The sequence below is a fragment of the Mobula hypostoma genome, chromosome 2 (assembly GCF_963921235.1).
Source record: "Mobula hypostoma chromosome 2, sMobHyp1.1, whole genome shotgun sequence".
Taxonomy (NCBI): Eukaryota; Metazoa; Chordata; class Chondrichthyes; order Myliobatiformes; family Myliobatidae; genus Mobula; species Mobula hypostoma.
This window is the reverse complement of record NC_086098.1, coordinates 120,121,221-120,139,509: the sequence shown is the minus strand read 5'-3', so window position 1 is coordinate 120,139,509 and position 18,289 is coordinate 120,121,221. Positions and strand designations below refer to the sequence as shown.

General features: G+C 44.9%; 1 protein-coding gene across 1 annotated transcript in view; it reads right to left on the bottom strand.

Moving 5' to 3' along the window:
• The window catches only part of LOC134357440 (dynein axonemal heavy chain 8-like), a 1,088,497-nt gene that overhangs the window by 334,805 nt on the left and 735,403 nt on the right, over window positions 1-18,289 (bottom strand). Inside the window, exon 55 of the mRNA XM_063069028.1 lies at window positions 9,266-9,400. Within this exon, the coding sequence (XP_062925098.1) occupies window positions 9,266-9,400 (135 nt within the window). The remainder of the gene's footprint in view (window positions 1-9,265; window positions 9,401-18,289) is intronic.

The window sequence follows — 18,289 nt, the reverse complement described above, 5'->3', positions numbered from 1 at the left end:
TGATAATGAAGCCAGCAAAATTAAAACTGAGGTACCTCTTGACCTGTCTGGACTGCCCATGCTCTTTAATGATAACGAGACTGAGGAGGAGAAGGTACGGCATATCCCCGTTGCCCGTGTTCGACCCCAGCCCATGGCGCCGTCAGCCCCCCCATAACGTTACCGCCGCCCAACCTCCGGTGCCCCCGTCTAATACGACTTCCCATACAACCTCCTCAAGCCCAGTGGCCTCCCGAACCAGAGGACAACTTTGGCGAAGGGGGAGTGATAGGCGCCAGACTGGGAGGCGACAAAACCTTTTGGTAGGGGACGGGCCCCGGTAGACTCCGAGGCCGATACTGATTATGACTCAGGTACTGACGATGAAGATTCAGAATGGGTCCCTGAACCCAGAGGGAGAGGAATCCCGGGGCAGTTTCCCAACAGAACTGTTCCCAATCCCAGGGTAGGACAACCGGACCAGGCTGCTACTATGTAGGTTTATACTCCTTGGAAGCCCCAAGAAATGTGTATGATCATGAATCAGGCCCCGAACAGGAAAAATGATCCCGAGTGATTTATCGATTATATGGTTGGCACAATCCAAATGTTTCATGCAACTCCCCAGGATCTTTTTAGCTTGTGCTGCATGGCCCTTACAACCCATGAGCAGGAGAAATGGAAAGAAGCTATAGGGAATCATGCCAATTGGAAGTCCTTCTCCACCGTGATTCCACACGCATACCAGGTGGATAAGATAAAAAAGGCTCTAAGGAAAGCTTTACAGTGTCCCGTAGATATTGCTAAGGTCCTCAAGTGCCACCCGAAGGCGGGAGAGGACGGCTGCGATTTTTGGGAACGCTTCTGCTCCCTCTATGCAGCATACGCTGGAGATGCCGCCTATAATGCCGGCAATACTTCGCCCCAGTTTAATTCGATGATATTGCAGTGCCTCCTCGAGGATGTGTCCAAGGCTATTAGAACTGATGTGGACTGGCCCGATAGGAATAAGCAGGCCATGAAGAGGGCAGTTGAGCATTTCTGCAGTCACGGCAAGGATTCTAAGCATGGGGCCCCTAGAGCTAACTGAGCAATAGAGAGAGGCTTTTGAGGAATTGAAGAAATACCTCTCGAGGGCAACTGTTCTCGGCTGCCCACTCTACGACTGTCCATTCCAGCTTTTTGTAAATGTTTTAGATGGCTGTGCCACTGCAGTGCTCACTCAGACTCATGGGGATAGATGCAGGCCTGTTGCCTATTATTCCACTAAGTTAGACCCCATAGCGCAGGGATTACCCCCTGTTCGCAGATGCTCCCGGCCATTTACTCCCTAGTTACGGCTGCTTCCATCATCACTCTCCAACAGCCAGTTACAGTATATTCGTCCCACACCATTGTAGCGCTGCTGACCACCTACCAAACCCAACATTTGACGCAGGCCAGACTAAGCCGTTATGAAATAGCATTACTTAATAACCCACTCCTCACCTTTGCATACTGTGATACCATCAACCCCGCTACATTTTTAGAGATGGCACCTGCTGAGTTGACTGAGCCTCCTCATGACTGTCTGCTACGGAACCATTTCCTCACCTCCTCCGGGACCCCCATCCAGAATGCCATGTGTGTAAGGAACCTCTGTCAAGCCATACTCCTCCCTGAAAATTAGCCATTATTAAATGCTCGGCTCATCTAAAAGACGAATCTGCAGTGACTTAAGGAAATAACAGAGCCAATTTGGCAGCCAAGCAGGCTGCGCAGAAGAGACTTTTATAGTTTTAACTGCCGAGCGATTGGCCGTCACCCAGACTAAAACACCACGAGCACCGGGCACTCCAGACAGGGCTACAGTTCGAAAACTCCAGGGGGACGCCCCTGATTCAGAAAAACAACTTTAGAAGACACACGGATGTATGCATTCGGTGTCCACAGGCCTCTGGCATACCCCAGTTGGCCAAGTTTGTATTCCTGATGCATTGCTGCCTATGTTGCTTGATTGCATGCATACCGATACCCACCTTGGTAAGGGGGGAATGAGTGATATTTTACTCCGCACATGGTGGCACCCCAGGCTGGAGGAGGCTGCTGCGGCAAAAATAAAAGCCTGTTTGATTTGCCAAAAGATAAACGCAGGAAAGGGGGTAAAGTGTGCCCCAGGGAAAACCCCCTTGCCAAGTGGTCCTTTTGAATGTATTCAGCTTGATTTTATCGAACTACCGCGCGCACAATGTTATAAGTATTGTTTAGTGATTGTGGATGTGTTCAGTAAGTGGACTGAAGCCTTTCCGACCACCAATAATAAAGCTTCTACGGTGGTAAGGTTGTTGCTTACAGAAATTATACCAAGATTCAGAGTACCCAGACAAGTAAGTTCAGATAATGGCCCCCACTTTGTAGGAAATATAAATAAAGAGCTATGTGAGGTGCTGCACATCGAACAGCGGTTTCATTGTGCTTACCACCTGAAGGCTGCAGGAATAGTGGAACGGGCCAATGGTACTCTTAAGAATAAGCTGTCTAAGTTACTGTCCAAAACCGGACTGAGTTGGCTGAAGGTCTTCCCGCTGGCCTTATACCATATGAGAATTACCCCACATTCCACTACAGGGGTATCTGCAGCTGAAATTGTTTATGGGTGCCCCGGAAGGACCCCGTGGGACGCTGACATGCAGCCTCCCACCCAAATTGATCTAAATGTTATGGGGGACGAATTGCAGAAGTACTTTCGCCAACTAACATCCTCTCTTAAGTTCCTTGACTCCCAGGTGCAGAATACCCTAAAGGAGTCTGGAGGTCAGGGAACAGAGTGGCCAGAGTTGAAAACTGGAGATTCAGTACTGATCTGGGATTGGGAGCCTCCCAAGCTTGGACCCTGGTGGAAAGGGCCATTCCAGATACTCTTGCAAACACCAACAGCCGTTGAGGTTCAAGGGCACAGCCGCTAGATCCACCTGAGAGATTGCAAACGATGGGCTCCGCAGGTAGACTAAAGACTGTTATTGGACTTTTCGCTATTATGATTACCCCCGTGGCATTAAGCCTGAAGGACAATTTATTTTATAAAGCTCACATGCGTTTGCATGGTAACTTACTGCATGTTATCCTTTGGTACAATCTGTAGAAGCATTGTTTGTTGCTAACCCATCAGGGCTAAATTGGGCAGAAAATGACTTAATAGTGGAGGATAGATCAGGGACAGGATGTAAGGGGGGTAAGGGGAAAGTGTCTTTGGAGAGTGGGGGATGAGAATGCGGGTAAGGGCAATGGGAATTATCCCTTCTGTTTTGCGGGAGAAGGGGAGGGGTGCATCCTTGTCAGGGTACCCAGGGAGATACCTTGCCTGAAGAAAACTTGTCTGAACCGCCGATGTAGGATAAGCCAGGGAATATTCTCTTGCGAATGTATCCATGAACTATGCGTGCCCCTCTCTAAGAGAACTCAGTATGTGTGTGGATATTGCAATGGGACTCATGTGTCAGCAGGTTCAGAGACTTTTGATTACTCCTCCCTAAATTTACAGAAGCACTCGTGGTATGATAAAATAGTGAGTTACAAAAATACTTGCCACAGGGCCAAGAGGGGATATGTGTTATTGTTTAATGGCACTTATACTACAGCTGCTACCACTCTGCCTAATCTCTTTGCAGTAGGAACGATCGGACCACTTTCTGTTCCCTGCCCCCAGGCTGCCCACGTTCAATGGCGACTGACAGCTCGAGCCGTGAGTAAAGAATTCTGTGCTGACTGGAGGAGTCCCATTACTCTGGGCTCTTCTGTGGGCTATGGGTTCCTGAGCGCTCTCTCTCTAGGGAGTTCAGCAGGAACCATGGCCACGATGAACCGCAACTACATCATTTGTGGTCTGGCGGCATTGGGGAACAGTACGATGGAAGGTCTGGAGGCTGCTAACAGAGAATTGGTAGAGTTGCGACTTTACGCACAGCAGACCAGGTATGCTGTGGATTATCAGTTGGCCCTACAGGAAGGGGTGTGCGCAATAGTTGGAGACAAATGTATCACCCATGTCACTGTCGAATCATACGACGTGACCCATGCCATTCAGTCTATTAAGAAACAATTGGATGATTTCAGACAGGGTTCAGGGAAGGGGGATGGCTGGTTAGGATGGTTGTAGGGAGGATCATGGGGGTCTTTCTTGCTGCTTGGGCTGATTATTCTCATTGTTATAATTATTGCTTGCTGTGTGATAATGACCTGCCTGAATGCTGGCTGCCGACTTTGCATGGAGAGATTGATGGTGCTTTGCTCGGTCCCTGTTTAATTGTTTATCATAAAGTGATGAAAAAGGGGGAATGATGGAATGAAGGGATAGGTAAATAGGGGGAGAAAACAGAGGACAATGATTAACTTATAATCAATCACTGATCTTGCAGAAGCAGCTCAAGGTATAGCTAAATATGGGAGGGATGAGGTAACGGCTAGAATGTTCTGGAGAAAAGGGGAAGGGTCCTAATGAGGAACTGATGGGCTAGCTTAGGCTTAAAATAATTATAACTAACTGACCAATGATTATCTTACATCTAATTGTATCTTAGCATGTGACTGAAATGATTCTAATATTGTCTAAACTTATAATCGTAAGATTTCCTGCTACCTGATCAATGTTATAAATTGTGGAGAACTGTGTAATTTGGGGGCAGCAGTTTCTGGACTGGCTCTTTTGGGAGATCAGTCTGTAACTTCCCCCATAGCATGCTATGAGTAGAGAATAAAGGTTTGAAAAGAATTACGTGTGTCAGTGTACTTGTGGTACAATTGCTATTGCATCCGGTCTGATCGAGTACGACACCCTCCCAACTTTTTACTCTTCCCCTTTCCTTCTCAGAACTGAAGAAGGGTCTTCGCCTGAAATGTTGACTATCTATTAATTTCCATAGATGCTGCCTGACCTGCTGAGTTCCTCCAGCATTTTGTGTGTGTTGCAATAAATCAATCACGCCTACTGAGCCATCCCACATCCATACTTCAGGAAATCTGACCACTTGGGTGTGCTTCTACTTTCTGCTCCAGGCAGAGACAACTAACGGTGATGTCCTGCAGACAGCTCATAGAACTATTTCTTTTACTTTTCAAATATGATGCTACTACGAAGCTGTGTGTGATTGGAACCTATGATTTACATTTTGATATTGTGTGTTTGGGCCAATTGAGCGATCTGGCACTTTGGTATCTCCAAGGGAGTTAAGTGAGGTTGGGAGTGGAGTGTGTGGCCTGGAAGCTTGGAGATGGGGCACGAGCAAAGTTCAAGTCAATTCTATGTGTTGTTTGCTCATCTTTTGGCATTTATGTAATTTGTTCATTTTTGCGTGTTGAGTGTTTTCTTTGAACGGGTTCTCTAATGTTCCTTTGTTTCATGGCTGCCTGTAGGAGGATGAATTTCAAAATTGTATTTTGTATACATACTTTGAAATTTGAAATTTGAATCTTTCAAGAGATGGCACCAGTGAATAGGACTACAAAGATATGATCAATGGAGATAGAAGAGCATATTCAAGATTGCTTAGGATTTGTAGATTAGATTATATCAGAGAATTATCAACAGATCTGAATGAATATGCCACAATCATCACTGACTTCATCAATATCTGCGTGGACGACTGTGTTCCCACAATATTACCGTGCTTATAAAAAGTTTTCACCCCCTTGGAAGTTTTCATGTTTTATTGTTTTATCGTATTGAATCACTGTGGACTTAATTTGGCTTTTTTGACACTGATCAACAGAAAAAGATTCTTTCGTGTCAAATTGAAAACAGACTTCTACAAGTAATCTAAATGAATTAGAAATATAAAACACAAAATAATTGATTGCATAAGTATTCACCCCCTTCAAGTCAGTATTTAGTAGATGCACCTTTGGTAGCATTACAGCCCTGAGTCTGTGTGGATAGGTCAATTATCAAGACATGGAAAGAATATGGCAGAGCTGTATTTTTCCCCATCCTTCTTTATAAAACCGCTCAAGCTCTGTCAGATTGCATGGGGATTCATGAGTGAACAGTCCTTTTCAAGTCCAACCACAAATTCTCAATTGGATTGAAGTCTGGACCCTAACTTGGCTACTCCAGGACATTTAACTTTGTTGTTCTTAGACCATTCCCGTGTAGCTTTGGCTTTACGCTTGGGGTCATTGTCTTGCTGGAAAACGAATCTTCTCCCAAGTTGCAGTTTTCTTGCAGACTGCATCAGGTTTCCCTCCAGAATTTCCCTGTATTTTGCTGCATTTATGTTACCCTCCACCTTCACAAGCCTTCCAGGCATCCCAACAGCATGTTTCAGCCACCACCATGCCTCAAGGTAGGGATGGTGTGTATTTGATGATGTGTGGTGTTCGGCTTACACCAAACATAGCATTTAGTCTGATGGCCAAAAAGCTCAATTTTGGTTTCATCAGACCATAGGATCTTCTTCCAGCTGAGCTCAGATTCCCCAACATGCCTTCTAGCAAACTCTAGCTGAGATTTCATATGAGTTTTTTTCAACAGTGGCATTCTCCCATAAAGTTCGACTGGTGAAGCACCTGGACTACAGTTGTTACTTGCGTAATCTCTTGCAACTCAGCCACTGAAGCTTGTAACTCCTCCAGAGTTGTCTCGGGGGCTTTCCTCATTAGTCCCTCCTTGCATGGTCACCCAGTTTTTGATGATAGCCTGCTCTAGACAGATTTACAGCTGTGCCATATTCTTTTCATTTCTTTTTGATTGACTAAACTGTACTCCAAAGGATATTCAGAGACTTGTATCCATCTCCTGATTTGTGCTTTTCAATAACCATTTCGCGAAGTTGCTTGGAGTGTTCTTTTGACTTCAGAGTGTAGTTTTTGCCAGGATACTGACTCAGCAGCAGTTGGACCTTCCAAATACAGCTGTATTTTTACTATAATCAATTGAAACACATTGACTGCACACTGTGATCTCCATTGAACTAATTATGTGACTTCTAACATCAAGTGGCTGCACCAGTGATGATCTGGCCTGAATACTTATGCAAACAATTATTTTGTGTTTTATATTTCTAATTAATTTAGATCACTTTGTAGAGATCTGTTTTCACTTTGACACAAAGAGTCTTTTACCATTGATCAGTGTCAAAAAAATCCAAATTAAATCCACTGTGATTTAATGTAAAACATGAAAACTTCTGGGGGGGAGTGAATTTTTTTTATAGGCACCATATATTGGGTCTTCCTAAACTGAAACCATGGATGAACCAGGAGATTTGTATTCTGCTAAGGATCTGTAGCATTCAGGACTAGTGTCCCAGACATCTACATGAAGTTCAGGTACTACCTCCAGAGGCATTTCTGAATGAAGCTAGAGACACAAATTATGCTTGACAGCTCTGGCAGGGCTTGCATGTCATCACCAACATCACAGGTAAAGCCTCCCCACCATTAAGCACACCAACATGGGGTGTTACTGTAGGAAAGCAGCATCCATCATCAGGGACTCCTAACACCCAGGTCATGCTTTCTTCTCGCTGCTGCCATCAGGAAGAAGGTACAGGAGCCTCAGGACTCACACCACCAGGTTCGTGAATAGTTATTACCCCCAACCACCAGGCTCTTGAGCCAGAAAGGATAACTTTACTCAACTTCACTTGTCCATCATTGAAATGTCCCCACAACCTACGGACTCACTTTCAATGACTCTTAATTTCATGTTCTCGATATTTATCGCTTTTTTATTTATTATTAATTCTTACGATTTCTTTCCTTGTGTATTTGCACAGTTAGTTGTCTTTTGCTCACTGGTTGTACGCCCAGTTGGTGTGGTCTATCATTGATTCTATTATAGTTTTGGAATTATTGAGTTTGCCTGCAAGAAAATGAACCATGGGGATATATATGATGACATATATGTACTTTGATAATAAATTTACTTTGAACTTTGAAAAAGGATGAAGTTCAATAGCATAAATAGCAATGAGCTTAATGCCTTTTATGCATGCTTTGAGAGGAGGAATAAAGATATACCTGTGCAAATCGCCACAGTTTTGACATCAGCCCTATGAACTCAATTTCAGAGGCTAATCAGAACACCTTCCAGGAGTGTAAACACTCACAAGTTCCCAGCCCTAATGGTGTCTCTACACTGGTGCTAAAACTTAAGCTGATTAACCAACTACAATGTTCAGGGACATCTTCAACCTCCCACTTCTGTGGTCTGAGATCCTCACCTGCTTCAGGGTGGCATCAATTGTACTGGTTCCCAAGAAGAGTAAGGTGATCTGCCTCAATGACTGCCATCCAGTAGCATTTGCATCCTTTGTAATGAAGTACTTTAAGACATTTGTCATGGCTTGAATGAATTCCTACCTTAGTAAGAACCTGGAGATGTTTCAATTCACCTATCACCATAGTAGTCTGTAGCAGATGTTATCTCAATGCTTTGCACTCTATTTCTAAAGGTAATGCCAATTACTAATCAATTTCTTTTGGCTAATGCAGCAACTCTACATGTTTTTCATTGATTTCAAGTGTTCAGGGAGTGGAGTGGTAGATTCTGAAAGAATTTTTTTTGCTGATTTCAAGTCTTCTGTATTATTCAGGCTTCCTTTGAAAAACATGATGACTAGGAGAACAATTTAATGGCACAGAGAGCAAGTCAAGCCGAGGGAAAGTGAAGAAGGGTAGGGAAGATAAGCTCGCAGAAAGATGGCTTTCAATGTATTCAGGAAGCAATATCCTTATGTTCTGCACATGATAAATGAAAACATGTTTGCACACATTACCCTTGGGCAATCCCTTAGTGCTGACTTTGGGTCTCTGCCTGTCATACTCATCCAAAGCAATGCTACTCCAATGGCTACAGCATGAGTGAGATTGAGCACTGGAAAGTGCAAACTGCAAGCACAAGTACTGTCAGTCTGAGGAGGGCAGATTATCTGGACAAATGGACTGATCACCCTACTGATATTGTTGAGAGATGGTGGAGAAGATACATAGTCTCCAGTTAAGAGCTTGTAAAGACCTGCAGATAATTAATTGGTCAAGCTGTCATGAAAAGGAAGCTTTTTATGTTTTCTTTTGAGTGTCCAGAACGTTCAGACTGAAATCTGAAATAATGAATTATTTAAAAAAAATAAACAATAATATATAAAAATATTTAACTTTCTATCTTAACCACTGACATGAAAAATGGTATGGCTTAGGTTTAAAGGTGTCGAAGCTAAAACAGTAAAATGCGAAGTGCTTTCTCATACATAATTGGTGTTAATATTAGATGCATCTAGTACATTTTTAGTTCATATATACCCCTTTTTACCTGAAACATGTAGGGCTCTGTGGCAGAAGAGAAATTCAAACATTTGGACAGATGTTCCTCAGGATCATATTTCTTCAAATATCCTTTAATCATAACTGTTTTTGCTGTCCCCTGTTCACCAGTCAAAAGTACTGCCTGTGAGAATTTTCAAAAATACATTTGTTACAGAAAATAAACAACTTTTTCTTATTAAATAATACTATTAAAATATCATTCATTTATTCCATGCAAAGGAAGCTGTTGTGAATATCATACAAAAGTGTAATTTTTATATGTGCACTAGTAGCACCAGTAATTAAGTTACTGGACTAATAATCCAGTGGGAGAAAATAAACCACTTAGAAGATTGCAGTTGGTTAAGTGGAATCTGTGGGGCCAATGGATGACAAACATTTCAGGCTGAGAACCTGCAACAGGAATGAGTGTAGAGGGAAGATAGTCAATATACAAAAGTGAGAGGGAGGAGTAAGATAGAGGCTATTTGGTGATAGGACAAACCAGATGAGGCAGAAATGATAGGTAGTTGGAACCAGGTACGGGAGTGGTTCGAAGGAGTACTGTGCTAATAGGTGATGGCTGTTAACACTTTTTTAAAAAGTAGATGGACCCAGCTCGGGGAGGGGAGAGTGAATGTTAGAGACAGAGGCTGATAGGTGAAACCAGATAAGGAAGGAATGGTGTGTAGATGGAATCAGATAGGGGAGGGGATAGTAATGGTGAACCAAGGGAGAAGAAGCTCAGGTAGTGTGGGTGATGAGCAGATGCAATCATGTGGGGTCAGGGGATGTGTCTAGTAGGGACATAAGAGGTGATCTCAGGGAGAGAGATCTGGGTGGACTTGTGGGATTGGGAAAAAAACACAGGGAGTGATTATCTGACATAACCCAGAGCCGTAGGCTGCAAACCACTCTCAAGTTTAATCACCTATAGTATTTTATGGTTATTAGTAACAATGACCTAACTATATGGTAAAACTACATGCAGTTCAATAGACAATAGGTGCAGGAGTAGGCCATTTGGCCCTTTGAGCCAGCACTGCCATTCACTGTGATCATGGCTGATCATCCACCATCAGTATTCAGTTCCTGCCTTATCCCCATAACCTTTGATTCCGCTATCTTTAAGAGCTCTATCCATTTCTTTCTTGAAAGCATCCAGAGACTTGGCCTCCACAGCCTTCTGGGGCAGAGCATTCCATATATCCACCACTCTCTGGGTGAAAAAGTTTTTCCTCAACTCAGTTCTAAATGGCCTACCCCTTATTCTTAAACTGTGGCCTCTGGTTCTGGACTCACCCATCAGCGGGAACATGCTTCCTGCCTCCAGCGTGTCCAATCCCTTAATAATCTTATATGTTTCAATAAGATCCCCTCTCAACCATCTAAATTCCACAGTATACAAGCCCAGTCTCTCCAATCTTTCGATATATGACAGTTTCACCATCCCAGGAATTAACCTTGTGAACCTACGCTGCACTCCCTCAATAGCAAGAATGTCCTTCATCAAATTTGGAGACCAAAACTGCACACAGTACTCCAGGTGTCGTCTCACCAGGGCCCTGTACAGCTGCAGAAGGACCTCTTTGCTCTTATACTCAATTCCCCTTGTTATGAAGGCCAGCATGCCATTAGCTTTCTTCACTGCCTGCTGTACTTGCATGCTTGCTTTCAGTGACTGATGTACAAGAACACCTAGATCTCGTTGTGCTTCCCCTTTTCCTAACTTGACTCCATTTAGATAATAATCTGCCTTCCCATTCTTACCACCAAAGTGGATAACCTCACATTTATCCACATTAAACTGCATCTGCCATGCATCTGCCCACTCACCCAGCCTGTCCAAGTCACCCTGTATTCTCATAACATCCTCCTCACATTTCACACTGCCACCCAGCTTTGTCATCGGCAAATTTGCTAATGTTACTTTTAATTCCCTCATCTAAGTAATTAATATATATTGTAAACAGCTGCGGTCCCAGCACTGAACCCTGCGGTACCCCACTGGTCACCGCCTGCCATTCCAAAAGGGACCTGTTTATCGCTACTCTTTGTTTTCTGTCAGCCAGCCAATTTTCAATCCATGTCAGTACTCTGCCCCCAATACCATGTGCCCTAATTTTGCCCACTAATCTCCTATGTGGGACTTTATCAAAGGCTTTCTGAAAGTCCAGGTACACTACATCCACTGGCTCTCCCTTGTCCATTTTCATAGTTACATCCTCAAAAATTTCCGAAAGATTAATCAAGCATGATTTCCCCTTCGTAAATCCATGCTGACTCGGACCAATCTTGTTACTGCTATCCAGATGTGTTGTAATTTCATCTTTTATAATTGACTCCAGCATCTTTCCCACCACCGACGTCAGGCTAACCAGTCTATAATTCCCTGTTTTCTCTCTTCCTCCCTTCTTGAAGAGAGGGACAACATTAGCCACCCTCCAATCCACAGGAACTGATCCTGAATCTATAGAACATTGGAAAATGATTACCAATGCATCCACAATTTCTAAAGCCACCTCCTTAAGTACCCTGGGATGCAGACCATCATGTCCCGGGGACTTATCAGCCTTCAGACCCAACAGCCTATCCAACACCATTTCCTGCCTAATATAAATTTCCTTCAATTCATCCATTACCCTAGGTCCTTTGGCCACTATTACATCTGGGAGATTGTTTGTGCCTTCCCTAGTGAAGACAGATCCAAAGTACCTGTTCAACTCATCTGCCATTTCCTTCTTCCCCATAATAAATTCACCCACTTCTGTCTTCAAGGGCCCAATTTTGGTCTTAACTATTTTTTTCCTTTTCACTAAAGAAGCTTTTACTATCCTCCTTCATATTCTTGGCTAGTTTACCTTCGTACCTCATTTTTTCTCCGCGTATTGCCTTTTTAGTTACCTTCTGTTGCTCTTTAAAAGTTTCCCAATCCTCTGGCTTCCCACTCATCTTTGCTATGTTATACTTCTTCTCTTTTATTTTTATACTGTCCATTACTTCTCTTGTCAGCCACGGCCTCCCCTTACTCCCCTTAGGATCTTTCTTCCTCTTTGGAATGAACTGATCCTGCACCTTCCGCATTATTCCCAGAAACACTTGCCATTGCTGTTCCACTGTCATCCCTGCTAGGGTATTGTTCCATTGAACTTTGGCCAGCTCCTCCCTCATAGCACCATAGTTCCCCTTGTTCAACTGTAATACTGACACTTCCGAGTTTCCCTTCTCCCTCTCAAATTGTAGATTAAAACTTATCATATTATGGTCACCACCTCCTAATGGCTCCTTTACCTCAAGGTCCCTGATCAAATCCGGTTCATTGCACAACACTAAATCTAGAATTGCATTCTCTCTGGTAGGCTCCAGTACAAGCTGTTCTAAGAATCCATCTCGGAGGGACTCCACAAACTCCCTTTCTTGGGGTCCAGTAGCAACCTGATTCCTCCAGTCTACCTGCATGTTGAAGTCCCCCATAACAACTGTAGCATTACCTTTGCGACATGCCAATTTTAACTCTTGATTCAACTTACACCCTACATCCAGACTACTGTTTGGGGGCCTGTAGATAACTCCCATTAGGGTCTTTCTACCCTTAGAATTTCTCAGTTCTATCCATACTGACTCTACATCTCCTGATTCTATGTCCCCCCTCGCAAGGGACTGGATGTCATTCCTCACCAACAGAGCCACCCGACCCCCTCTGCCCATCAGTCTGTCCTTTTTATAGGATGTACACCCTTGAATATTCATTTCCCAGGCCCTGTCCACTTGAAGCCATGTCTCTGTTATTCCCACAACATCATACTTACCAATTTCCAACTGTGCCTCAAGCTCATCCACCTTATTTCTTATACTCCGTGCATTCATATACAATACTTTTAATTCATTACTCCCCTCACCTCCCATATCAATTCCTATTTCACTTGGCCATACTGTACGATTCCTTCTTGAGCTTTCTGCTCTGTTGATTCTGCTGTCTTTCTTAACTTTTCTTATTCTCATTTTCCCTTTATCTCCATCCTTATGCTTCCGGTTCGTCCTCTTCCCCCAACTACTTAGTTTAAACACACCCGTGTTGCAGAGGCAAACCTGCCTGCCAGAATGCTGGTGCCCCGCCTATTAAGGTGCAACCCGTTCCTTTTGTACAATTCATCCTTACCCCGAAACATACCCCAGTGGTCCAAGAATGTAAATCCTTGCTTCCTGTACCAGTTCCTCAGCCACACATTCAGATCCATTATCTCCCTGTTCTTGACCACTCCAGCACAAGGAACTGGAAGCAAACCGGAGATAACCACCCTGGAAGTCCTGCTTTTCAGCCTTCTTCCGAGTTCTCTGAAGTCACGCTGTAGAATGTCTTTCCTCCTCTTCCCCACATCATTTGTGCCAACATGCACCACCACTTCCGGATGTTCACCTTCACTCTTGAGGATTCCCTGCAATCGGTCCGTGACATCCTGGATCCCGGCACCAGGGAGGCAACACAGCATCCTTAAATCTCACCTGTTGCCACAGAAACCCCTTTCTGTACCTCTCACTATGGAGTCCCCTACTACCATGGTTCTGCCTGATGTCTGTCTCCTCGGCTTTGCCTCAGTGCCAATTGTTGATTCGCAGACACGTCCGCCTCTCAGACTGGCACTGTCTTCTGTCCCGACAGCTTCCAAGAGGGAGAACTTGTTTACGAGAGGCACATCTCCCGGGGTCTCCTGTACTTCAAGCATCCTTTCCTTGCTCATCGTCGCCCCCCTTCTCTCTTCCTGTATCCTGGGTGTAATGACCTCACTGTAGGTCCTGTCCAGAAAACTCTCGTTCTCCCGGATGAACCTAACGTCATCCAGTTGCCTCTCCAGTGCTGCAACACGGTCCTTCAGAAGCTGAATTTGGACACATTTTCCGCAGGTGTCGGATCCAGAGGCACTATCAGTGTCCCTGACCTCCCACATCATGCACGCAGCACACTGAGTCAGCCTAGCGGTCATTTCCTCACCACTTCTCCCCCTCTCCAACTGTGGCATAGTCTCCTCTCTCAGCCTCCTCGCTGAAGACTCCTGAGCCAAAGACTCGCACTTTTCTCACAAGGCATTTCCCTCGACAAGGCCGCTCCCCGACAGGCTGCTCCCCGACAGGCTGCTCCCCTAGAGCGAGCCTTGCTTATATTAGTTCACGGAGAGGGAGGGGAAAAATGTAGCATTCTTAGCAAGTTTAGCCAATATGTAACCTCAAATCTACCCCATGAGGCTGAGTCTTACATGTAGTACAGTCTGAGATTGTCAAGCATGCTATTTGTTTCTATGCTGAAAAAGAGAAAGAATAAAATGAGTCACCAAGCATTCACCCCAACACCAAATTCAGGCACGACAAATTCAGTCTTACAAAGACCACCTTACAGAGAGCCCAAACTGGAAACCTGCTCCATTGACACACAAACAAAAGCCTGATAAAATTATCCTCATAATATCATACCCTGACAAAGTTATCTTCATAAAATCATACCCTGCAGACAATGGGCCAGACGCCTCTATCATAATTTCTGGCCCCGTCCTCTCCCACCAACAGAACAGACCAACCAGATATGACAGTAAGGTGGTATTCAGGCGTAAGTGAATTTTCCTATGAATCCTCAGTCTCTACTCCAGACCCTATCAAGTATCCCGACATTAGGTAAGATGTGGTACCTGATTACCACCCGCTGCCTTTTCCCGGCTGGCTAATCAGTGCTCCTCCAAGCTGAACAGCACATAGAAGTGGCATCAAGAATATCAATAGTTCTTTAAAGTTCAAATTAAATTTATTATCAAAGTACATATCTGTTACCATAACTTGGAGATTCATTTTCTTGTGGATACACTATGTAAATCCAAAACCATAATGGAATCTATGAAAGACGAATCAAGGTGGCGCCAGTGAACAACAATTCCTCAGGCGACATTTTCCAGTTACTTTACTTTATTGTCACCAAACAATTGATACTAGAGTGTACAATCATCACAGCGATACTTGATTCTGCTTTTCGCACTCCCTTGAGTACAAATCGATAGTAAATATTAAAAATTTAAATTACAAATCATAAATAGAAAATAGAAAAGGGAAAGTAAGGTAGTGCAAAAAAACCGAGAGGCAGGTCCAGATATTTGGAGGGTACGGCCCAGATCCGGGTCAGGATCTGTTCAGCAGTCTTATCATAGTTGGAAAGAAGCTGTTCCCAAATCTGGCCATATGAGTCTTCAAGCTCCTGAGCCTTCTCCTGGAGGGAAGAGGGACGAAAAGTGTGTTGGCTGGGTGGGTCTTGTCCTTGATTATCCTGGCAGCACTGCTCTGACAGTGTGCAGTGTAAAGTGAGTCCAAGGACGGAAGATTGGTTTGTGTGATGTGCTGGGCTGTGTTCACGGGCTTCTTCAGCTTCTTCCGGTCTTGGACAGGACAACTTCCATACCAGGTTGTGATTTACCCTAGAAGAATGCTTTCTACGGTGCATCTATAAAAATTAGTGAGGGTTTTAGGGGACAGGCCAAATTTCTTTAGCTTTCTCAAGAAGTAAAGACACTGGTGGGCCTTCTTAGCAGTGGACTCTGCTTGGTTGGACCAAGTCAGGTCATTTGTGATATTGACCCCGAGGAACTTAAAGCTTTTGACCTGTTCCACTTGTGCATCACCAATGTAAATGGGGTCATGCGGTCCGCTGCTCCTTCTGAAGTCAACAACCAATTCCTTCGTCTTGCTGACGTTGAGGGATAGGTTATTGTCTTCGCACCATACCACCAGGTTCTTAATTTCCTCTCTGTACTCAAACTCATCATTACCCGAGATACAGCCTACAATTGTTGTGTCATCAGCAAACTTATATATTGAGTTTATGGAAACTTGGCTACACAATCATGGCTGTACAGTGAGTACAGCAGGGGGCTGAGTACACAGCCTTGTGGGGCACCGGTGCTCAGAGTGATTGTAGAGGAGAGCTTGTCCCCTATTTTCACAGCCTGGGTCCTGTCTGTGAGGAAGTTGAAGATCCAGCTGCAGATCTGAGTGCTAAGGCCCAGGTTCTGGAGCTTAGGAATCAGTTTATTTGGAATGATGGTATTAAAGGCAGAGCTGTAGTCAATGAAAAGGAGCCTTACGTATGCGTCTTTATTCTCCAAGTGTTCTAAGGTGTAACGTAGGGCCAGAGAGATAGCATCTGCCGTTGACCTGTTGCTCCAGTAGGCGAATTGCAAAGCATCGTGGTTGACTGGTAGGCTGTGGTTGATGTGGCCATAACCAATTGCTTGAAGCACTACATAGCAATTGATGTCAGAGCCACAGGTCGATCGTCATTCAGGCATGCCACCTTGCTCTTCTTCGGCACCGGGATTATCGTTGCCTTCTTAAAACACGAGGGGATCTTAGACTGAAGCAAGGAGCAGTTGAGGATGTCAGCAAACACTCCAGCTAGCTCGTTTGCACAGGCCCGGAGAACCCATCCCGGGACGCCATCTGGGCCTGTCGCCTTCCTTGGATTTATCTTCAGGAAGGTCCTTCTAACGTTCTCCTTGGTGATGATGAATCTCAATGCCACCAGGTCTGGTTCATCCGGAGGGAGCGGCACACTCCTCTTCTGTTCAAATCTTGCATAGAATATGTTAAGTTTGTCAGGAAGAGAAGTGCCACAGTTATTGATATTCCCAGCCTTTTCTTTTCGCCCAGTGATCTCATTTAGACCCTGCCATAGTCTACTGGCATCCCTCTGGTTAGCCTGGGCTTCCAACTTGACTCGATATTGCCTCTTGGCGCCCTTAATGGCTTTCTGGAGTTCACAACTGGATTCTGTGTAGTGACTGGTATCCCCGGACCTAAAAGCCGCAGCTCTAGCCTTCAAAAGGGACTTGACCTCATAATTCATCCAAGGTTTCCGGTTAGGGAATACCCAGATTGTCTTGTGAGACACACAGACCTCTGTGCATTTCCAGATAAAGTCCGTGACAGCTGAGGCATACTCATCGAGGTTAGCTGCTGAGTTCTTGAATACTAACCAGTCCACCAATTGAAAGCAGTCACGGAGGACCTCATCCGTTTCCTTCGTCCAACGCGACACCACTTTTGACACCGTGACCTGCTGCTTCAGTTTCTGTTTGTAAGCCGGGAGGAGGAGTACGGCCTGATGGTCCGATTTTCCAAAGTGAGGTCATGGGACGGAACGGTAGGCATCCTTGACTGCTGTGTAGCAGTGGTCAAGTGTATACGGGCCTCTAGTGGGGCAGGAGATATGTTGGTATAACTTTGGCAGTGCCTTTCTGAGGTTGGCCTGGATAAAGTCCCCGGATGTAATGAGCGAAGCCTCCGGATACTTGGTCTCAAGTTCACTGACGTTGGCATACAGTATGTTCAGAGCACACTCCATGTCTGCCTGGGGGGGAATGCAGACCACTGTCAGTATGACCAAGGTGAATTCCCGTGGCAGATAGTAGGGACGACACTTCACCAACAGGTGATCCAGGTCCGGGCTGCAGGAGCTTGTCAGTGCCACTGTGTCTGAGCAGCACGCAGTGTTGATCAGTAGGCAGACACCACCTCCCCTCTACTTACCCGAAGATGCCGTACGGTCCATCCGATGGATCGAAAATCTCTCCGGTCGGATGGCACAGTCGGGGGTGGCAGGGGAGAGCCAGGTCTCGGTGAAACAGAATACACAGCAGTTCTGCATCTCCCCGCAGTAGGTGAGTCTCCCTTTAAGATCATCCACCTTGTTCTCTATGGCTTGCACATTAGCTAGTAGGATGTGGGCATAGGGACCCTGAAGCCCCTCAGCTTCAATGTGACCAGCAGCCCAGCTCTTTTCTCACACTTCTTCGGTAAATAGTGCATCTTTCTAGGTTTCCATTGATGCAGTGTGCTGTTCTCAGCTCTTTGAGGTTGGTGGACGTATCCCGCGGGGATTGATCAACGTGTCGCGTCGTCGGCCACTCCGGGTCGGGCCGAATGAGTTAGTCAATGATTTCACTTTTTCTACGTCTTCTATTTAATTATTTTTATCTTAATTGTGTTTCAGAACCTG